The 24203-nt window shown below is 45.0% G+C and overlaps 1 protein-coding gene across 3 annotated transcripts in view; it reads right to left on the bottom strand.

Moving 5' to 3' along the window:
- The window catches only part of CRTAC1 (cartilage acidic protein 1), a 1115778-nt gene that overhangs the window by 291762 nt on the left and 799813 nt on the right, over positions 1-24203 (bottom strand). For all 3 annotated transcript variants that reach the window (XM_077455715.1, XM_077455716.1, XM_077455717.1), the window contains exon 6: positions 7257-7391. In XM_077455715.1, the coding sequence (XP_077311841.1) occupies positions 7257-7391 (135 nt within the window). The remainder of the gene's footprint in view (positions 1-7256; positions 7392-24203) is intronic.

The raw sequence follows: 24203 nt of genomic DNA, 5'->3' as shown, positions 1-24203 counted from the left end.
CTAACTAGCGTCACCTGTGACACTAATACAGCGATCAGAAAAACGATCGCTTATTAGGCTGGGTTCACACTGGAGCGATGCGGGAACGCCACGAATGCGCGGCGGGTTCCCGCATCGCATGCCTCCCGGCGGCAGTTCACACTGCCCTATGCGAACTGCTGGGAGTGTCAGTGAAATGTTAATGACACCCCCAGATCAGTTCGCATATCGCAGTGCGATCTGCAAACTTGGATCGCATGGTGTGAACACCCATGCGATCCGATTCTGCTGCGGACCAAAAAAAGGGTCCCGTGCGAGTTTGCGGCGGGTGCGACACGAATTCAGCCATACTATCTGTATAGCTGAACTCGAATCGCACAGAGATCGGATGTGATTTGCACTGCAGTGCGGTGCGAATCACATCCGTTCTCATAAACCGCTGCAATGTGAACCCAGCCTTAGTGACACTGGCGACGGGGGGTGATCACGGGGTTAAACCTTTATTGGGGGGGTTAGGGGGGTACCTTAGAACTAAAGGGGGCTAACCCTAACTGCCCTAACAGTTATTAGTCACAAATGACACCTGCCGGGTGATCAGGGGGTTAAACCTTTATTAGGTAATAAATGGCGGGTGCCCTGAAACTATAAAAAAATAACTAACCAACCAGCGTCACCTGTAACAGTTATATGGTGATCACTGGTGAAAGGGTTAACTAGGGGGCAATCAGGGGGCTTTATGCGGTAGTATATGGGGGTCCCTAGCGCTATAAAAAGCTGCGGCGAACCTAAATACCTACCTGCCTAACTAGCGTCACCTGTGACACTAATACGGCGATCAGAAAAATGATCGCTTATTAGGCTGGGTTCACACTGGAGCGATGCGGAAACGCCGCGAATCCGCGGCGGGTTCCCGCATCGCATGCCTCCCGGCGGCAGTTCACACTGCCCTATGCGAACTGCTGGGAGTGTCAGTGAAATGTTACTGACACCCCCAGATCAGTTCGCATATCGCAGTGCGATCTGCAAACTCGGATCGCATGGTGTGAACACCCATGCGATCCGATTCTGCTGCGGGCCAAAAAAAGGGTCCCGTGCGAATTTGCGGCGGGTGCGGCGGGTGTGGCGGGTGCGGCGGGTGCGGCGAATGGCTGAACTCGAATCGCACAGAGATCGGATGTGATTTGCACTGCAGTGCGGTGCGAATCACATTCGTTCTCATAAACCGCTGCAATGTGAACCCAGCCTTAGTGACACTGGCGACGGGGGGTGATCACGGGGTTAAACCTTTATTGGGGGGGTTAGGGGGGTACATTAGAACTAAAGGGGGCTAACCCTAACTGCCCTAACAGTTATTACAGTCACAAATGACACCAATGCAAAAAAAAAAAAAAAAAATGACATTGGTGTCACTGTGACTGGGGGGCAGGGGTAATTGGGGGGGTGATCGGGGGGTAAAGGGGGGGTGTGAGTGTGCCTGGCATGTTCTACTGTGTGTGGGATGTGTTGGTGCAACTCACTGATCCGCTCTCCTCCGTGTCGGAACGAAAAATACCGACACGGAGGAGAGAATACATCACTTCCTCTCCTGTGTTTACATTACAGGAGAGGAAGTGATGTCACCGGGGATTTCCATTCGTCGGGAGCGATCGCGAGGGGGTGGCCATGAATGAATGGCCGTCCCCTCGTCCGGGATCGCTCCCGAACGAAAACCGACCGCCGCAGGCACCGGGCGGGGGCCCGATCGGGCCCCCGACCCGCGGGAGGCAAAGGACGTACATATATGTGCTTATGCCTGCCCGTGCCATTCTGATGACGTACATCGGCGTGAGGCGGTCGGCAAGTGGTTAAGGAGACACTTTGATGGGGGTTTTAGCTGTAGGAGACACTTTAATGGGGACATTTGATTTAAGGAGGCACTTTGATGGGGGTTTTAGCTGTTGGAGACACTTTAATGGGGAAATTTGATGTAAGGAGGCACTTTGATGGGGGTTTTAGATCTAGGGGACACTTTAATGGGGACATTTGATGTAAGGAGTCGCTTTGATGGGGGTTTTAGCTGTAGGAGACACTTTAATGGGGGCATTTGATGTAAGGAGTCACTTTGATGGGGGTTTTAGCTGTGGGAGACACTTTAATGGGGACAATTGATGTAAAGAGTCACTTTGATGGGGGTTTTAGCTGTGGGAGACACTTTAATGGGGGCATTTGATGTAAGGAGTCACTTTGATGGGGGTTTTAGCTGTGGGAGACACTTTAATGGGGACAATTGATGTAAAGAGTCACTTTGATGGGGGTTTTAGCTGTAGGAGACACTTTAATGGGGACATTTGATGTAAGGAGTCACTTTGATGGGGGTTTTAGCTGTGGGAGACACTTTAATGGGGACAATTGATGTAAAGAGTCACTTTGATGGGGGTTTTAGCTGTAGGAGACACTTTAATGGGGACATTTGATTTAAGGAGACACTTTGATGGGGGTTTTAGCTGTAGGAGACACTTTAATGGGGACATTTGATTTAAGGAGGCACTTTGATGGGGGTTTTAGCTGTTGGAGACACTTTAATGGGGAAATTTGATGTAAGGAGGCACTTTGATGGGGGTTTTAGATCTAGGGGACACTTTAATGGGGACATTTGATGTAAGGAGTCGCTTTGATGGGGGTTTTAGCTGTAGGAGACACTTTAATGGGGGCATTTGATGTAAGGAGTCACTTTGATGGGGGTTTTAGCTGTGGGAGACACTTTAATGGGGACAATTGATGTAAAGAGTCACTTTGATGGGGGTTTTAGCTGTAGGAGACACTTTAATGGGGACATTTGATGTAAGGAGTCGCTTTGATGGGGGTTTTAGCTGTAGGGGGCACTCTGATGGGAACAGGTGCTCTATCCAGGACAAACGGGGGGAGTAGGTTCTCTATTCAAGAAGAAGCTAGGACAGGACTGGTAAATTCTAGCCCCAACATCTGCCCAATCACAGGCCCCCCATACCTTTCACATGGATGCATGGTTGGTGGCTCCTCCTTCATCTGACTCTTTCAGTAAAAATGAATACTTGAACACGGGCAAGCAGTTTATGATGCTGCCGTACTTTCAGTGCTTCTGCCTATTAATTTATGACATCTGATAACGATGGAACCCAATTTTATGAATTAATTAAGTTTATAGATTGTTTGCAGTCTTTGTTTTTAATTATTTGAAAGGAAAGAAAACCTGAGATCTTGTCAGCCTCAGGCAATTAACACAGACGCTGTGCATCAGGCAATGTAAGGTACCTTCTACAATCTGCATGATGTGGCCTGCGGGAGCCCTCTGCAGACCTCCAACATTCCGCACAGTGGGGGTTCCCCCAGCACTGTCCTGTGTGGAGTGGAGGGGTGTGCATAGACCTAGCAGCACAGTGTGGGGGATGGGGGACAAACACCCCCATCTACTGTATGCACATTGCAGGGATTTTAATAAATGTAGCAGATTCTGAACTATTTATTCTGTGAAGAAAGGGGCCTCAAGAAATGTTAATACCATTGTTGGGTCAACCTTGTGCTATTAACATATTGACATTATAGCATCACGCAGCTACATATTTGTCAGCACTACCATGATGCCAATCTCCCTTGGTGAGTGTGGAGGCCATTGGAGGACAGGGACCTCATTGTCCAGTGGTGAGATGATTGGAGCTTTGTGACATGGTGCATTATCCTGCTGGAAGGAGCCATCAGAAGATGGGGACACCATGATGCCAATCTTCCACCACATCCCAAAGGTGCTCTATTGGATGAGATGTGGTGAGTGTGGAGGCCATTGGAGGACAGGGACCTCATTGTCCAGTGGTGAGATGATTGGAGCTTTGTGACATGGAGCATTATCCTGCTGGAAGGAGCCATCAGAAGATGGGGACACCATGATGCCAATCTTACACCACATCCCAAAGGTGCTCTATTGGATGAGATGTGGTGAGTGTGGAGGCCATTGGAGGACATGGACCCCATTGTCCAGTGGTGAGATGATTGGAGCTTTGTGACATGGGGCATTATCCTGCTGGAAGGAGCCATCCGAAGATGGGGACACTGTAGTCATAAAGGGATGGACATGGTCAGCAATAATACTCAGGTAGGGCGCGGTGTTTAAACCATACTCAGTTGGTAATAAGGGGCCCAAAGTGTGCCAAGAAAATATCCCCCCCACACCATTACACCACCACCACCAGCCTGAACCGGTGATACAAGGCAGGATGGATCCATGCTTTCATGTTGTTTGCACCAAATTCTGACCCCACCATCTGAATGTCGCAGCTGTATCTACAAAAATACATTAATTCCACTGTTTAAGACTGCTGGAACTGTGTATGAGTTTGTCTCATAGATTGTAGTAGACGGTTGTCGGATAGTCTGAGGTGGGGTGGGATCACTGTTTATGTTGTGTGTGTCTCTACCATTGTGTGCCTCCTAGGTGTGAATTCCCAATGTTAATTGAGTCACCTATTGTTTCTGTCTGTTGGCTAATTTGTCTAACTCTTGGAGGTTCTTAGGATGGGATTAGCCTTGTGTCAACTTTAGCTTGTTGCCTAAACCGATGTGTGATGCTTTGGGTAATATTTGGTTTTATTGTTCATGTGGTGACTGACCTACTTTTGAAGTGTATAAAAACATGTATTTCTGTTCAATAAACAGTCATTCCTTTGGTTCTTATCCCAACATCTGGTCTGTGTACGATGCTTTGGGGTATAAGGGCTGGTATTAGCTCTGAGTCTGCTGGAAGGGTTTGGAGAGCAGGAGGAACTGTTTGGCAGAAGCAAGGTGCCAAGCTTTCCATCATACTGCATATGGCTATTAGACACATGCAATTCGTTTTGTTCCAAATTCCTCTTTTCAAACAAATTTCAACAAATTCGTTAATTCAAAAATACCCAAATTAAGGAAAACCCATTTTCTAATATTCGAAAATTCGGAAATTCGAAAACCCAGAAAATGTGAAAAACTGAACTAATAACTAACTAAAAATAACTTAACTATTACTAACTATTAAATTATAGGTAGTGGAATTTTCTTTCAAATGTGGCTGTTAGTGAACGTAACAAATATGAATTTATCCGAAGTTCCGAATTATCAAAATAATAAATGCCGTATCTAAACGAATGGAACATAACAAATCGATAATAATAAATAACAATAATAATAATAATTTTTTTAAATAATATTATTATTAATTATTAATTTGTTCCGTTCCATTCGTTTAGATGCGGCATTATTTATTTTGGATAATTCGTAAATCCAGATATATTTGTATTCGTTACGTTCCCGTACACACGGTTGGACTTTCCAATGTAAAATGTGCGATCGGAGCTTGTTGAAAATTCCGACCGTGTGTAGGCTCCATCGGACAGTTTCCATCGGGAATTTCCGTCGCACAAAATTTGAGGTCGGGTTCTCAAATTTTCCGACAACAAAAAATCAGTTTTTGCGTAAAATTCCGATCGCGTGTACACAATTCCGACGCACAAAGTTCCACGCATTGCTCGGAAAACAAGCAGAAGAGCCGCACTGGCTATTGAACTTCATTTTTCTCGGCTCGTCGTACGTGTTGTACGTCACCGCGCTCTTGTCGTTTTTAGGAAATTCCGGCAACTTTGTTTGACCGTGTGTATGCAAGACAAGTTTGAGCCAACATCCGTCGGAAAAAAAACATGGATTTTGTTGTCGGAATGTCCGATCAATGTCCAAACGTGTGTACGGGGCATTACAGCCTAATTTGAAAGGAAATTCTAATACCTATAATTTAACTTGATGGACTTGTGTCTTTTTTAAACCTCACCTACTATGTAACTATGTAATAGTTAGTTATTATTAGTTAGTTAGTTATTCTTTCGAGTTTTTCGGATTTTAAAATTTTCACATTTCAAAAACGAAATTAAAACGAACACATTATTCGGCAATGTCTAATGGCTATTAACCGGTTCCCGAACAGCGCACGCCGATGTACGTCGGCAGAATGGCACGGGCAGGCATATTGGCGTACAGGTACGTCCAATCTTCAATGCCGCCCGGGACCCCCGTGAGTCCGGTCGCGGGTCCCGCGGACTTGATCGCTGCGGGCATACCTGCGATCATCTCACGGGACGGCTGAATGGAGAAAATGCTGTGTAAATGGCATTTCTCCATTCTGCCTAGCAACTAGTGACACTGATCTCTGCTCCATGTGATTGGAGCAGAGATCAGTGTTCACTAAATGAAAGCCCAACCCCCCCACAGTTAGTAACACACCCCTAGGAACACTTAACCCCTACACTGCCACCCATTGGTTAACCCCTTCACTGCCAGTGTCATTTACACAGGAATCACTGCATTTATATAGCACTGATTGCTGTATAAATTACAATGGTCCCAAAAATGTGTCAAAAATGTCCGATGGGTCCCCGACAATGTCGCAGTCACAATAAAAATCGCTGATCGCCACCATTACTAGTAAAAAAAATAATAATAAAAAATTATTAATAAAAATGCCATAAAACTATCCCTATTTTGTAAACGCTATAAATTTTGTGCAAACCAATCAATATTGTGATTTTTTTTACCAAAAATATGTAGAAGAATACGTATCGGCCTAAACTGAGGGGAAAAAAAAGTTTTTTTATATATTTTTGGGGGATATTTATTATAACAAAAAGTAAAAAATAATGCGTTTTTTTCAAAATTGTCGCTCTATTTTTGTTTATAGCGCAAAAAATAAAAACCGCAGGGGTGATCAAATAGCACCAAAAGAAAGCTCTATTTGTGGGAAAAAAAGGACGTCAATTTTGTTTGGGAGCCACGTCGCACGACCGCGCAATTGTCAGTTAAAGCGACGCAGTGCCGAATCGCAAAAAGTGGTCTGGTCTTTGACCAGCAAAATGGTCCGGTCTGTAAGTGGTTAAGTACCCAATCTGATTAGCAACTATAAGAAAAATGTATTGATGAAAAAATATTTCTACTGCTATGTTTTGGAGATATTTTTTGCTTTTTTTATGTTATATTTTCTTCATTAAAGAGAAAAAATCTCAGATGGTTTTCTTCTTGCGGAATATTAATGTGTCGTATTCATGAGACCATCACGGTGAGCCGTGGAATGAGTTAAACGCCCGTCGTGCTGAGATACACATGTGCATGCCGCAACTCCAATGTGACTATTAATTAACCTTTTCCATGTAAATTCCCATCACAGACCCATCAAATAAAAAGAACATATAAACCTTTGTGGAATCCGTTGGGTAATACAGAAATGAAGACAAACACAGGATTGTTCTTACCCGCACTGGCCGCCATGTCTACAAAGGTGCCATCACCTTTGTTCTGGAAGAGGAAGTTGGGCCCGTTCTCATTGTCACAGAAAATGTCAGACGCGGCTGAGCTCAGGATCGGCCCGACCGTGACTCCGCGTCCACCTAGAGAAAATCAACAGAGAGACTAATGAGCAAGAAACGAGGGTAATCATGAGAGGAATGGAGCAGGGGGTACAGGTGCAATGTCTATAAATGTCACCACAGTACACATAGCATGCTGAAGACATGGAGAAAAAAAATAATGCATTTGGCACTTATTGGGGTTGATTTACTAAAGGCAAATAGTGGCCACAATAGCTTCTCTATGGGGTTGGCATTGCTATGGGGGCGTGCGGACCTGGGTGACACCCGGGAGATGGGTGACACCATCAAGTAGGAAGTCTCCCCTATCTGGGACAGCACATGGATTGGTGCGCACGGACCTCATCATTTACCGGGGCCAGTGGCAACCTGGAACTAGCCTGCCCAGCACCCTGCAGGACACTGTGGCAAAGTAGACAGGAGAGAGCCTGATGGTGTGGTGTCAGGTGGTGTTTTATTGCACCAGGTGACACCAACCCTAGTGATGCCACTAGTGACGGCACCATCTGGCACCTTTGCCCAGGGCACTGGATGACCTTGCCCTGGCAATGCCTCCACCCCCTAAAAAAAATAAAATAATTTTGTATAGATATGGAACTTTTAAGGTGCTAACTAATGCATGAAATAGGCTTTTTTGGGCTTGTTCCCATCATGTAGGACCAAAACTAGGCAAATTAGATGGAAGCCCCAGCGCATTGCTGGGCACAATTGCAGTCCTTATTCACACCTGAGCGGTTTGTGGTCGGTTTCCCGAAGTGTGACAACGTTGATTCCTATTTCCCCAATTTAATATGTATTTTGTGCCTTTGGTTTCAACCCCCTGGTGTCAACAATTAGTAAGTCCTCCATTTTTTGAGGGGGGCTGTTGCAGTATTTTTTGTTTTGGTATTTTTTGGTGTTTACTATGGGTATTTTGATAATACTGGATGGGTTGATGGTTCTAATATGTGCATCTTATTTCATTTTTCTTCTTTTTGAAGGTGTCGTGGTTAATAGTCAGAATTCTGGTTCTGAGGAAGCTACTTTGTGAAACGCGTCAACCTTGGATTTTTGACACTATTGTTGTAACCGAGTTCATATATTAATGTTTTTATCATGTATTTTCTAATTTTGTAAATAAATATTGTAAAATACTAGATTTTATCTCCTTTCTGGTACCGTTATAATCCGTCATGCTGGTCTCTTCTTTTTTGTATAAATTGTTTGAGATGAGGTACCCCCTTTAGTTTTTTGTCCAATTTTATATGATTCCTATTTCCCATTATCATTCAATGAAGCCCATTCGCGCCTGCCACTTGTCATGCGAAAAAGTTCACAAACTTCTTTTTGGGTGTAATCGTGCATTTTTGGCCCCATAGACCCCAACTGGAGGGCCTGTTTAGTACATTTTTGCGCCTATCAGCCAATCTCCCCCTTCCTAGCAATGTCAGGAATTGTGAAAATCAATTGAGGATTTAGGAAGGTCCATGTTGGGTGTTGAAACATGCGTCGGCCTTGTGAGGTCCCAGAAGAACATCTACAACCCCAGCGATAACCAATGGAAGAACCACACGTGGCAGAGGGCCTTGGAAGAAATTGGCATAGTGGATATGGCTCAGGAGCTTCGACAGCACAAGGCATCACAACACTGGACAGAAAAACCAGACACAACGTAAGGATACCAAGAGCTGATATCTAGCAAAAGCCGGGGTGACCAGATCTGTTTACTTGTACAAAGGAGGTTGGACCCAAAATAAATGCGAGTATAACAAGACTTATTAATAACACAACAAAAAACATTCAACACCAGAAACATTAACATCATCCAACACTGGAAACACCAACATCGACCAACACTGGAAACACCAACATCGTCCAACACTGGAAACACCAACATCGTCCAACACTGGAAACACCAACATCGTCCAACACTGGAAACACCAACATCATCCAACACTGGAAACACCAACATCGTCCAACACTGGAAACACCAACATCATCCAACACTGGAAACACCAACATCATCCAACACTGGAAACACCAACATCGTCCAACACTGGAAACACCAACATCGTCCAACACTGGAAACACCAACATCGTCCAACACTGGAAACACCAACATCGTCCAACACTGGAAACACCAACATCGTCCAACACTGGAAACACCAACATCGTCCAACACTGGAAACACCAACATCGTCCAACACTGGAAACACCAACATCGTCCAACACTGGAAACACCAACATCATCCAACACTGGAAACACCAACATCGTCCAACACTGGAAACACCAACATCGTCCAACACTGGAAACACCAACATCGTCCAACACTGGAAACACCAACATCGTCCAACACTGGAAACACCAACATCGTCCAACACTGGAAACACCAACATCGTCCAACACTGGAAACACCAACATCGTCCAACACTGGAAACACCAACATCGTCCAACACTGGAAACACCAACATCGTCCAACACTGGAAACACCAACATCGTCCAACACTGGAAACACCAACATCGTCCAACACCGTTTGGTTGAACATTGCTGCCGGGCCCTTTGTTTGCTGGCATACCGCTGTGATTGTTGGGATTGAATCATCTCCATTACCAGTCCAGTAAGTTTTTTTTGCTAGCTGTTGCCATACGACAGGCATGCTTTGCTTTTTAATCCTCAATAAAGTCAGCAACCAGGTAAGAATCCAGTGGCATCTTTCCTTTATCTCATATTAAAGAGTAAAAGGTATCGATACAAAAGAAAACACTGAAGCGTTTCAGCCTGAAAAAGCCTTAATCATAGCTGCCTTGCATTTTTTAATTTTTTTTTGTTGTGGGTGTGCCTTAGGGGCCTCCCATGGGCCAGTTGGCACTTTGTTTACCCCTGGGTGAGGATCCATGTCCACCTTGCAGTCAGGAACAAGCAGCATACTATTCTTCATATAACAGGCATTCAAGATCCTGATGAAGCAGATGTATCCGTGAAACGCGTAGGTCACACACAGGCTACTGTCATTGAATATTATAGTGTCTTGTATTTGCTTTTCTACATTTTATGGGACAATTAAGGCTATCCTTTAAAATAAAAATGGTTTGGTTTTTACAATGAATTTATATATATACGTATAGGCTCCCATCTGGATAATTAGCCACTTTACGACCCGTACGTCGCTAGATTTCAAGTGGTTATGTCAGGATGATGCATGCCCACGTTTTTTAGAGCCAGCGGTCGGCTTTCCTCTAAAAGCATTCCTAGGGACTAACTAGCTACTGGTTTGCTTTTCCAAGCTGCAGGGGGGGGGGGGCAATATCAACCCTGCCCCCTTCAGAGTCCTGATCGACCAGCCAGTGCTGCTGATCATAGAGCCCAGCAAAGACCGTCTCGGCTTTATTGGGCTCTATGATATAGTAACCCAGAAGCGATGACGTCATATTACTTCCGGGTTACCTGGATGTAAATGACGCCATTTTTAAAAATGTAAATGCATTTTATCACACCGATCACTGATTAGTGTGATCGAATGCTTTTAAGGTCAGAGGATTACCTGTCATAGTTACATAGTAAAAAAACAAGTCCATCTAGTTCAACCACAAAAAAATAATAATAATAATAATATCATACAATCCCATATACACAATTCTATACCCACAGTTGATCCAGAGGAAGGCAAAAAAAACAGCAGAGCATGACACAGTGTGTGGGGTTTTTTTTCTGTGGGGGGACGGGGCTGAGGACACTATGGGGGCAGAGGACAGAGGACACTATGGGGGGCAGAGGACACTATGGGGGCAGAAGACACTATGGGGCCAAAGGACAGAGGACACTATGGGGGCAGAGGACACTATGGGGATAGAGGACACTATGGGGATAGAGGACACTATGGGGGGCAGAGGACACTATGGGGGCAGAAGACACTATGGGGCCAAAGGACAGAGGACACTATGGGGGCAGAGGACACTATGGGGATAGAGGACACTATGGGGATAGAGGACACTATGGGGCAGAGAACAGGACATAGGACAGAGGACACTATGGGGACAGAGAGTACTATGGGGGCAGAGGACCCTATAGGGGCAAAGGAAAGAGGACACTATGGGGCAGATTTGCAAAAGCAGGGTAAAAAGTTCCTTCCTGATCCCCCGAGAGGCAATCGGATTTTCCCCGGATCAACTTTACCTATGTTTACATTCCTTGTGACAGCAATAAAAGTTCTAAAAATAATGAAAGCAACAGTGTAAAAATAAAAATACAATAAAAAAAATGAATTGCCCTTGTCTCCCCCCCCCCTTGCTCATGCGCAAAAGTCAACCGCATGTGTAAGTCTCGCATGCATGCAAACAGCGATCGTCCTGCACTTGAGGTATCTCCACAAACATCAGTTAATGGGCAGTAATTCTAGCACCAGACATCATAAAAAATAAAAAATAAAAAAGATATAATTTCTAAATAACTTTTCAATGCTTTGTACAGCTGAAGTGTAAACAAAACAGTTGCAGTAGTTATTGATCGGTAATTGGTATTGGCGAGTACTAAAAAAAATTTAAATAAAAGTATCGGTACTCGTAAAAAGAGAGAAAAAAAAAAAAAAAGATTTTCAACATATATTTACACACATTGCACTGAAAAAAGCTCAAAAAGAAAAAAAAAAAGATTTAATTTGTAAATAACTTTTTAATGCTTTGTACAGCTGAAGTGTAAACAAAACAGTTGCGGCAGGTATCGATCGGTAATTGGAATCGGCGAGTACTAAAAAAAAAAAACTTTCAACATATATTTACACACATTGCATTGAAAAAAGCTCAAAACTAAAAAAAAAAAAAGAAAAATTTCATTTGTAAATAACTTTTCAATGCTTTGTACAGCTGAAGTGTAAACAAAACAGTTGCGGTAGGTATCGATCGGTAATTGTTATCGGTGAGTACTAAAAAAAAAAATTAAAAAAAGTATCGTACTCGTATAAAAAAAAAAAAAAAAGATTTTCAACATATATTTACACACATTGCATTGAAAAAAGCTCAAAAAAAAAAATAAAAAAAAATAAAAGATTTAATTTGTAAATAACTTTTCAATGCTTTGTACAGCTGAAGTGTAAACAAAACAGTTGCGGCAGGTATCGATCGGTAATTGATATCGGTGAGTACTAAAAAAAATTTTCAAAAATAAAAAAGTATCGTACTCGTAAAAAAATTAAAATTTTCAACATATATTTACACACATTGCATTGAAAAAAGCTCAAAATAAAAAAATAAAAAATAAAAAAAGATTTCATTTGTAAATAGCTTTTCAATGCTTTGTACAGCTGAAGTGTAAACAAAACAGTTGCGACAGGTATCGATCGGTAATTGATATCGGTGAGTACTAAAAAAATAAATTAAAAAAAAGTATCGTACTCGTATAAAAAAAAAAAAAAAAGATTGTCAACATATATTTACAGTCATTGCATTGAAAAAAGCTCAAAAAAAAAAAAAAAGATTTAATTTGTAAATAACTTTTCAATGCTTTGTACAGCTGAAGTGTAAACAAAACAGTTGCGGTAGGTATTGATCGGTAATTGATATCGGTGAGTACTAAAAAAAAAAAAAAAAAAGTATCGTACTCGTAAAAAAAAAAAAAAGATTTTCAACATATATTTACACACATTGCATTAAAAAAAGCTCAAAATAAAAAAAAAAATAATAAAAAAAAAGATTTCATTTGTAAATAGCTTTTCAATGCTTTGTACAGCTGAAGTGTAAACAAACCAGTTGCGGTAGGTATTGATCGGTAATTGGTATCAGTGAGTAATAAAAAAAATAAAATAAAAAAAATAAAAAAGGATTGGTATCTCTACCTATTTTTTGATTCAAGCTCATTCACAACCCAAGAGCCCTTCCTTCCCAGCCCCCCACCCCCTGCCACCTCTTTACTCTCCCCGTTCTCTCTATTTAATATTCTTTCTCTCATTTCTTTTCTCTCCCTCTTTACTCATTTCAATGAAAAATGTCATCTCACAGCCAGAGACGCCTTTTCTTCCAGCACATTATATTATGAAATCTTTCATTGTGTAGGTGTCTGCGCAGATTAACCATTCCATTTCATTTACTTCTGAAGCTTCGCAATGTTGACATGTTGGCATCATTGCCATTTGTTCATTTTTTTTTTTTTTTTTTATACAATAAAACAATGATTTACAAGAAAAATGCCTGAAAACACATGAGGAATGCTTCAAAACCGCCTGAATATGCCCATGTGTAAATGGGGGAGTGGCATGAGACGTCTCATTCACTTGCCACTGCCTCGGTTCCTAGGGACGTTGCCTCCACAAAGACGGATCTTGGTTGGGGGGGCAAAGAACGTATAGTGGTAACATGACTTAACACTTAATAAAACACTGATAGGCACAGATCAGGCGGCACTGATACACACAGATAAGGCGGTACTGATAGGCACAGATAAGGTGGCACTGATAGGCACAGATAAGGCGGCACTGATAGGCACAGATAAGGTGGAACTGATGGGGACAGATAAGGTGGCACTGATAGGCACAGATAAGGTGGCACTGATAGGCACAGATAAGGCGGTACTGATAGGCACAGATAAGGTGGAACTGATGGGGACAGATAAGGTGGCACTGATAGGCACAGATAAGGCGGCACTGATAGGCACAGATAAGGCGGCACTGATAGGCACAGATAAGGCGGTACTGATAGGCACAGATAAGGCGGCACTGATGGGCACAGATAAGGCGGTACTGATAGGCACAGATAAGGCGGCACTGATAGGCACAGATAAGGTGGCACTGATAGGCACAGATAAGGCGGCACTGATAGGCACAGATAAGGCGGTACTGATAGGCACAGATAAGGCGGCACTGATGGGGACAGATAAGGCGGTACTGATGGGGACAGATAAGGCGGCACTGATGGGGACAGATAAGGCGGTACTGATGGGGACAGATAGGGCAGCACTGATGGGGACAGATAGGGCAGCACTGATGGGGACAGATAGGGCAGTACTGATGGGGACAGATAGGGCAGTACTGATGGGGACAGATAAGGCGGTACTGATGGGGACAGATAAGGCGGTACTGATGGGGACAGATAGGGCAGCACTGATGGGGACAGATAGGGCAGTACTGATGGGGACAGATAGGGCAGTACTGATGGGGACAGATAGGGCAGTACTGATGGGGACAGATAGGGCAGTACTGATGGGGACAGATAGGGCAGTACTGATGGGGACAGATAGGGCAGCACTGATGGGGACAGATAGGGCAGCACTGATGGGGACAGATAGGGCAGTACTGATGGGGACAGATAGGGCAGCACTGCTGGGGACAGATAGGGCAGCACTGATGGGGACAGATATGGCAGCACTGATGGGTGGCACTGGGTACTAACATTTATAGGTAGTGGTCTAAACCATTTGGTGGAGGGGGGATTATGGCGTGGGATTGTTTTTCAGGGGTTGGGCTTGGCCCCTTAGTTCCAGTGAAGGGAACTCTTAAGGCGTCAGCATACCAAGACATTTTGGACAATTTCATGCTCCCAACTTTGTGGGAACAGTTTGGGGACGGCCCCTTCCTGTTCCAACATGACTGCGCACCAGTGCACAAAGCAAGGTCCAGAAAGACGTGGATGAGCGATTTTGGGGTGGAGGAACATGGCTGGCCTGCACAGAGTCCTGACCTCAAACCGATAGAACACCTTTGGGATGAATTAGAAAGCAGACTGTGAGCCGGGCCTTCTCGTCCAACATCAGTGCCTGGCCTCACAAATGCGCTTCTGGAAGAATGGTCAAACATTTCCATAGATCAGGGATATGCAATTAGCGGACCTTCAGCTGCTGCAAAACTACAAGTCCCATCATGCCTCTGCCTCTGGGTGTCATTGTTGTGGCTGTCGGAGTCTTGCTATGCCTCATGGGACTTGTAGTTCTGCAACAGCTGGAGGTCCGCTAGTTGCATATCCCTGCCATAGACACACTGCTAAACCTTGTGGACGGCCTTGCCAGAGGAGTTGAAGCTGTTATAGATGCAAAGGGCGGAGCCAACTCAATATTGAACCCTCCGGACTAAGACTGGGAGGCCATTAAATTTCATGTGAGTGTAAAGGCAGGCGTCCCAATACTTTTTGGTAATATAGTGTAGGTTCTTTTTATATCTACTATAGATATCTCTGTACATTGCAAGGATTATAACAACCTTTGTTGCAGATTCCGACTTTTCATTATTCTGAAGAAATCCCTGTTTGTTCCTCTGTGTGCCGAGTGGGTCTAATGGGAGTGGTTTCATAATTATCAGTCAGCTGTGCAGCTGCAGAGCACCAATGAGGAAATCTGCTGGGCCCTTTAGACGTGTTCCTATTGGGAGGATCTCACCAAAAAATGATATTTATGTTGCAGGGGATGCCTGAAATCTGACTTGTACCTTAGTGCCGAATTCTGGGGAAATTGGTGAGCCAATCACACAAGCAGGAAATGATGTGTCTGGGGAGTGGTCAGTACACTCTCTGTGTACAGAACGCCTCCAGGTGGCCATATTGCAATGCATTTTCAGAAAATGACCGCGGCTGCAGACTGAAAAGGAAAGCTCATTTTTAATAACATTCAATTACAATATGACTTGTATTGCAATTGTATACGCTACATTCTTTTTTCTTTATTTGCTATTTTTTTTTCCCCCGCGAAAGTGGAGTTACCCTTTAACCACTTCCCGCCCAGCCTATAGCAGAATGACGGGTGGGTGGTGGTTCAGTTATCCCGACTGGGCGTCACATGACCTCAAGCAGGATAACAGCCGTCGCGCACCCGTAGCGGGGGGGGGTGACACACCACTACACCGATCTCGGTAAAGAGCCTCCCACAGAGACTCTTTACCACGTGATCAGCCGTGTCCAATCACAGCTGATCACGATGTAAATAGGAAGAGCTGGTGACCGGCTTTTCCTCATTTGCGTCTGACAGACGCGAGAAGAGGAGAGCCAATCGGCGGCTCTCCTGATGGGGGGGGGGGTCAGCGCTGATTGTTTATCAGAGCAGCCCCCCGCGAATGGACCACCAGGGACGCCACCAGGACCACCAGGGATGCCCACAACAGGCAGATGAATCATTGCTCACACATCTTGCCAGTCAGTTCCAGTCAGTCAGTGCCTGCCAGATGTCTCCTCAACAGTGATGCCCAGCAGGGCCACCCATCAGTGTCCATCAGTGCCCACCACCAGTGCCCATCAGTGCCCACCTATCAGTGCCAATCAGTGCCCACCCATGCCACCTATCAGTGAAACCCATAAGTGCCCATCAGTGCCGCCTATCAGTGCCCATCAGTGCTGCCTATCAGTGCCCATCAGTGCTGTATACCAGTGCCACCTATCAGTGCCCATCAGTGCTGCCTATCAGTGCAGCCTATCAATGCCCATCAGTTCTGCATACCAGTGCCACCTATTGGTGCCCATCAGTGGCGCTTATAAGTGCTGGCTATCAGTGCCCATCAGTGCCCATCAGTTCCTCCTATCAGTGCCGCCTATCAATGCCCATCAGTGCCCCCTATCAATGCCGATCAGTGATGCATACCAGTGCCACCAATTAGTGCCCATCAGTGCTGCCTATCAGTGCAGCCTATGAATGCCCATCAGTGCTGCATACCAGTGCCACCTATTGGTGCCCATCAGTGCCGCCTATAAGTGCATGCTATCAGTGCCCATCATCAGTGCCCATCAGTTGCTCCCATCAGTGCTGCCTATCAATGCCCATCAGTGCCACCTATCAATGCCCATCAGTGCTGCATACCAGTGCCACCTATCAGTGCCCATCAGTGCTGCCTATCAATGCAGCCTATCAATGCCCATCAGTGCTGCATACCAGTGCCACCTATTGGTGCCCGTCAGTGCCGCCAATCAGTGCTGCCTATCAGTGCCCATCAGTTCCTCCTATCAGTGCCGCCTATCAATGCTCATCAGTGCCACCTATCAATGGCCATCATCAGTGCCCTTCAGTTCCGCCTATCAGTGCCCCCTACCAATGCCAATCAGTGCCACCTATCAGTGCCCATTAGTGCCCAGTCAGTGAAGGAGAAAACATATTTATTCACAAAATTTTATAACAGAAACAAAGAAACTTTTTTTTTTTTTTCAAAATTTTTGGTCTTTTTTATGTGTTTTTTTATTTTTAATTGTTACGCAAAAAATAAAAATCGCAGAAGTGACCAAATACCACCAAAAGAAATCTCTATTTAAAAAAAAAAAATGGTGAAAAAAAATCCCATAAATGAAAAATAGTCCAGTGAGAACTTAATAAATACCTAAATTGATAAAAAGTAAAAATTCATAAAAATTCATGAAAAAATAAAAAATATTAAGTTAATAGTAGCAATAAAAAAAAAATGTAAAAAAAAAAATATATATATATATATATATGATAATAATAAAAAAAATGGTGATAATAATGGGTCTAATAATAATGTAAAAATAACAAATAAAAAAATGAAAAATATAAATCTTCTGTGCAACCAAGGATCGTGACCACCACCACACAAAATATGCGCTTACCAAAAGGCAAGCGGTTTCATGCCCATAGTCAATCTCCACAGCACCTCCTCAGACCATGATCACAGCAGGGCTCCCTTATTGAATAAAACAGGCCCGGGACCGTCAACAGCAGCACGGGAAGCAGAAAGGCAGTACTCGGGATCCCAGGGAAATGAAAAGAAGACTCACCATAGCATAATTCCGTATAACAAATTTAATAAAAGTAAAGAAATACCCTTACATAGAAAGCAGTAAGAAAAAAAAGCCGGGCCAGCATGCAAATCGCCCGTCCAACCTGTGCTGTATCGCGATGACTTCAGCACGCCTGCCGCCCGACCAGTGGCGTAACTAGAACCTGCAGGGCCCCGATGCAAGAAACCATGAAGGGCCCCCCTGAACCCCAGCCAGGGCCCTTCCCTCCGAGTCCGGCGGTGGAACTCCAGGGCGTGGTCACAGGTATGACCTTTGTGAGCCCTGTAGTTCCACCACTGGTATCAGTAGTTTTTTTTTGTTTTTTTTTTAACGTGCCCCATTGGGGGACTGTCTCTAGGCAGGTTGGGGTCCCCGTCCCCAGAAGAGATGAGGTCCTTTTCTCCAGGGCAGATGAAGTTACTGCCCCCAGGTGAGAAGGGGTCCCTGTCCCCAGGGGGAGATGGAGGGGGTATGCAATTGTGTGTGGGGGATGGGGTCCTCTCACTCACCATGACCAAGCTGTAGGCCGCGCACTCATCCATGTTGGCCTGGGCTCCATCCAGTGTGCTGGACGGGCGATCAGCATATCTCCCAGAAAGACCTTTCATCAACTGTGTATGACGGGGGAGGAGGGGGGCTGGCAGACAAGCCTGCAGTGTTCTCCGGGGAGCTCTCATAGGGCTGCACTGCATCTGTGTGCTTAAAGATTGTTTACCCGGGAGAAGTATGTAGTGCAGTGTGGGCCGGACTCGGGGGGGGGGGGGGGCAGGACTCGGGCTGGGGAGAACAGACATCGGACTGAGCGGCAATGCATGGAGCAGGAGAGGGGTAGTCTGAGGAGCCGGCCGAGGACACAGGTCATGCAGGGAATGCACAACTGAAGAGCAGCCAGTGTGATAGTCGAGCATGGAGCTCTGCTAGTCACCCTCCACCTTCAACCACCCGTGTGCATGGTGCCCTGGTACCCCTAGCTGCCTATGCAGAGGGGGCTGCATGGGCCCCCTGCATCACAGGGCCCGGTTGCGGTCGCGACTGCTGCACCCCCTATAGTTACGCCCCTGCGCCCGACGTACGTTTCGTCGTAAAAAGACTTATTAGTGGGGATTGTTGCATGCTTCCTTTGTCAACTCAACAAGTTCTCCTCTTGTGGAACCCACAAAAGGTTTTCCAGTGACACCGTCTACATCTGTCACCACCACCATCAGCACCACCACCACCACTGGTCCCGGCACAACCATGGGGCTCAGTTGTAGAATCGGTCAGAGACGCATTGCAGTATCGCACCCCCCCCCCCGGGGCACCGTGAAGAGTGATTCACTCCGCAGCCCCAGCTACTTCTTAGATAATGCGCTCTTTTAGCCTTTTAGTTAATTAGATGTCTAGATACAAAGAGCACAAAAGGAATAATGAAAATTGTCTTCACAAAATCTCTCCGTGCTAAAGTGCTACAATTTACATGCCGACTTGTTAGAGGTTCCTGCTTATGATGTTCATTTGCCAGAAGCTAATTGAGTCCAATTGATAACTGCTTTATTATAGATGATTATTATCAAGTGACATTTGCTGTGTCTTTTTTTTTTTTTTTTTTTTTACAATTTTTTTTTTTTTTTTTTTTATCGGTACAAACTGGAAATTCTGCATTACAGCTCATTTTATTATTTTATTGCAGCCTTCAAAATGAAATAACTTTATAATATAAAAAACACTTGCATTGATCTAACAAAATACCTGCTTGGTATTTTAATACAGTGCCTTGCAAAAGTATTCACCCCCCTTGGCTTTTTTTCGTGTTTTGTTGCCTCACATCAATGGAATTAAGGCCGCGTACACACGGGCGGACTGTTCGCCCAACTTTGTCCGCTGAACAGTGTTTGGGCGGACAGTCCGCTTGTGTGTGGGCTTTCAGCGGACAGTTTCAGCGGACAGTTGGACGGACAAGGTTTTTCGGAAATTCCGAAAAACTGTCCGCTGAAACCTTGTTTCAGCGAACAGTCCGCTCGTGTGTAGGCTTGTTCGTCAAACAAAGTTGCGCGCATGCTCAGAAAGGATTTTCACGCCGAAAGCTATAATGCAGTGTATAGGACGTCGTATTTTTCGTCCCGTCGTACGTGCCGTTCACGTCATCGCGCACGGTTTCAGCAAACTGTTCGTTCGTCGTGTGTGGCCATGTCCGTCCATGCTAATTTTGAGCGGACTGTTTGCCGAAACTGTTGGACGGACAAAGTTGGGCGAACAGTCCGCCCGTGTGTACGCGGCCTAACATGGGTTGTTTGAGGATTTGCATCATTTAATTTACAGAACACGCCCACAACTTGGAAGATCTTTATTTTTTTATTATTGTGAAGCAAACAACAAATAGGACAAAATAACAGAAAAAGTTTATGTGCATAACTATTCACCCCCCTAAAGTCAATACTTTGTAGAGCCGCCTTTTGCGGCTATCACAGCTCCAAGTCGCTTTGGATAAGTCTCTCTGAGTCTTCCCACATCTCACCACTGGGATTTCTTCCCATTCCTCCTCCTTGCAGAACTGCTCCAGCTCCTTCAAGTTGGATGGTTTGTGCTTGTGAACAGCAATCTTTGAGTCTGACCACAGATTTTCTATTGGATTGAGGTCTGGGCTTTGACTAGGCCATTCCAACACATTTACGTGTTTCCCCTTAAACCACTCAAGTGTTGCTTTAGCAGTGTGTTTGGGGTCATTGTCCTGCTGGAAGGTGAACCTCCGTCCTAGCATCAAATCACACACAGAGTGCTACAGGTTTTGCTCAAGAATATCCCTGTATTTATCACCATCCATCTTTCCCTCAACCCTGACCAGTTTCCCAGTCCCGACTGCTGAAAAACACCCCCACAGCATGATGCTGCCACCACCATGTTTCACAGTGGGGATGGTGTTCTTTGGGTGATGTGATGTGTTGGGTTTACGCCAGACATAGCGTTTTCTTTGATGGCCAAAAAGTTCAATTTTAGTCTCATCAGACCAGATCACCTTCCTCCATACATGAGACCAGATCACCTTCCTCCATACATCAGAGCAGATCACCTTCCTCCGTACATCAGACCAGATCACCTTCCACCATACATCAGACAAGATCACCTTCCTCCATACATCAGACCAGATCACCTTCCTCCATACATCAGACCAGAGCACCTTCCTCCATACATCAGACCAGATCACCTTCCTCCGTACATCAGAGCAGATCACCTTCCTCCATACATCAGAGCAGAGCACCTTCCTCCGTACATCAGAGCAGATCACCTTCCTCCATACATCAGAGCAGATCACCTTCCTCCATACATCAGAGCAGATCACCTTCCTCCATACATCAGAGCAGATCACCTACCTCCATACATCAGAGCAGATCACCTTCCTCCACACATCAGACCAGATCACCTTCCTCCATACATCAGAGCAGATCACCTTCCTCCATACATCAGAGCAGATCACCTTCCTCCATACATCAGACCAGAGCACCTTCCTCCATACATCAGACCAGAACACCTTCCTCCATACATCAGACCAGATCACCTTCCTCCATACATCAGACCAGAGCACCTTCCTCCATACATCAGAGCAGATCACCTTCCTCCATACATCAGACCAGATCACCTTCCTCCATACATCAGAGCAGATCACCTTCCCCCATACATCAGACCAGATCACCTTCCTCCATACATCAGACCAGATCACCTTCCTCCATACATCAGAGCAGATCACCTTCCTCCATACATCAGACCAGATCACCTTCCTCCATACATCAGAGCAGATCACCTTCCTCCATACATCAGACCAGATCACCTTCCTCCATACATCAGAGCAGAGCACCTTCCTCCATACATCAGACCAGATCACCTTCCTCCATACATCAGACCAGAAAGTATTCATACCCCTCGACATTTTCCACATTTTGTCATGTTACAAACAAAAAACATAAATGTATTTTATTGGGATTTTATGTGATAGACCAACACAAAATGGCTCATAATTGTGAAGTGGAAGGAAAATGATAAATGGTTTTCAATTTTTTTTACAAATAAATATGTGAAAAGTGTGTGTGTGGGGGGGGGGGGGGGGCATTTGTATGGCGCCCCCCAGAGTCAATACTTTGTAGAACCTCCTTTCTCTACAAGTCTTTTTGGGGGTGTCTCTACCAGCTTTGCACATCTAGAGAGGACATTTCTGCCCATTCTTCTTCTTTGCAAAATATCTCAAGCTCTGTCAGATTGGATGGAGAGCGTCTGTGATCAGCAATTTTCAAGTCTTGCCACAGATTTTCAATGTGATTTAGGTCTGGACTGTGACTGGGCCATTCTAACACATGAATATGCTTTGATCTAAACCATTCCATTGTAGCTCTGGCTGGATGTTTCGGGTCGTTGTCCTGCTGGAAGGTGAACCTCCTCCCCAGTCTCAAGTTTTTTGCAGACTCTAACAGGTTTTCTTCTAAGATTGTCCTGTATTTGTCTCCATCCATCTTCCCATCAACTCTGACCAGCTTCCCTGTCCCTGCTGAAGAAAAGCATCCCCACCACATGAAGCTGCCACCACCATGTTTCACGGTGGGGATGGTGTGTTCAGGGTTATGCGCAGTGTTAGTTTTCCGGCACACATAGCATTTTTCTTTTAGGCCAACAAGTACAATGTTGGTCTCCTCTGACCAGAGCACCTTTTACCGACAAGTTGGAAAACTTGGTCCGTCGGATACTCCAACGGAAACAGTCCGATGAAGACCACACACAGTCGGATTATCCGACAAAACGGTCTGATCGGACACATTCCGTAGGAATCTCCGACCGTGTGTACAAGGGCTAACAGGTTTTCTTGTAAGATTGCCCTGTATTTGGCTCCATCCAACTTCTCCTCAACCATGACCAGCTTCCTTGTCCCTGCTGAAGAAAAGCATCCCCACCACATGATGCTGCCACCACAATGTCTCACGGTGGGGATGGTGTGTTCAGGTGGTCAAGCGTTTTGCTTTTAGGCCAAAAAGTTAAATTTTTGTCTCATCTGACCAGAGCCCCTTCTTCCACATGTTTGCTGTGATCTAAACGATTCCATTGTAGCTCTGGCTGGATGTTTCGGGTCGTTGTCCTGCTGGAAGGTGAACCTCTGCCCCGGTTTCAATTCTTTTGCAGACGCTAACAGGTTTTCTTCTAAGATTGTCCTGTATTTGTCTCCATCCATCTTCCTGTCAACTCCTGTCCTTGCTGAAGAAAAGCATCCCCACAACATAATGCTGCCACCACCATGTTTCACGGTGTTTTCAGGCTGATGTGCGGTGTTAGTTTTCCCCCACACATAACATTTTGCTTTGAGGCCAAAAAGTAGAATTTTGGTCTCCTCTGACCAGATCACCTTCTTCCACATGTTTGCTGTGTCCTCCACATGGCTGAAACTGCAAACAGGACTTCTTATGACTTTCTTTCTCCAATGTCTTTCTTCTTGTCACTCTTCCATAAAGGGCAGATTTGTGGAGAGACGACTAATAGTTGTCCTGTGGACAGATTCTCCCCCCTGAGCTGTGGATCTCTGCAGCTCCTCCAGAGTTACCATGGGCCTCTTGGCTCTTCTCTGATGAATGTTCTCCTTGCCCAGCTGGTCAGTTTAGGTGGACGGCCATGTCTTGGTAGGTTTGCGGTTGTGCCATACTCTTTCCATTTTCCAATGATGGATTGAACAGAGCTCCGTGAGATCTTCAAAGCTTGGGAGATTTTTTTATAACCTAACCCTGCTTTAAACTTCCCAACTTTATCCCTGACCTGTCCTTGGTCTTCATGATGCAGTTTGTTCACTAAGGTTCTCTAACAAACCTATGAGGGATTGTCAGGGCTGGGCTCAGCCCTTCCTTCTCTGAGCTGGCCGCTCAGCTGTCGGCTAATTGCCAGCTCCCATCTCTCTCCACAGTTACTCAGCTGTTGATGATATCCTGCTCGTCAGTCCTGCCTACTTAAGCCGTCCAGTCCAGAGGAGCTCTGCCTTTGCCTTGGTCACATCACAAGAACCATCTCCTGCATTCCTGTTTAAAGACTGGCTTTGCTGGCATCCCTTCTGGCTCCAGATCCTGCTTGCTGTTCCACTACATTGATCCCTGACTTCTGGCTTGGCTGACTATCCATTCCGGTTACTGAACTTTGGCTCTGTTTTGACTACGTTTGTT

This window comes from Lithobates pipiens, unplaced genomic scaffold, assembly GCF_037356315.1.
Source record: "Lithobates pipiens isolate NorthernLeopardFrog02 unplaced genomic scaffold, aLitPip1_a1.2 Scaffold_25, whole genome shotgun sequence".
NCBI classification, from domain to species: domain Eukaryota; kingdom Metazoa; phylum Chordata; class Amphibia; order Anura; family Ranidae; genus Lithobates; species Lithobates pipiens.
This window is presented reverse-complemented; position numbering and strand designations above follow the sequence as displayed.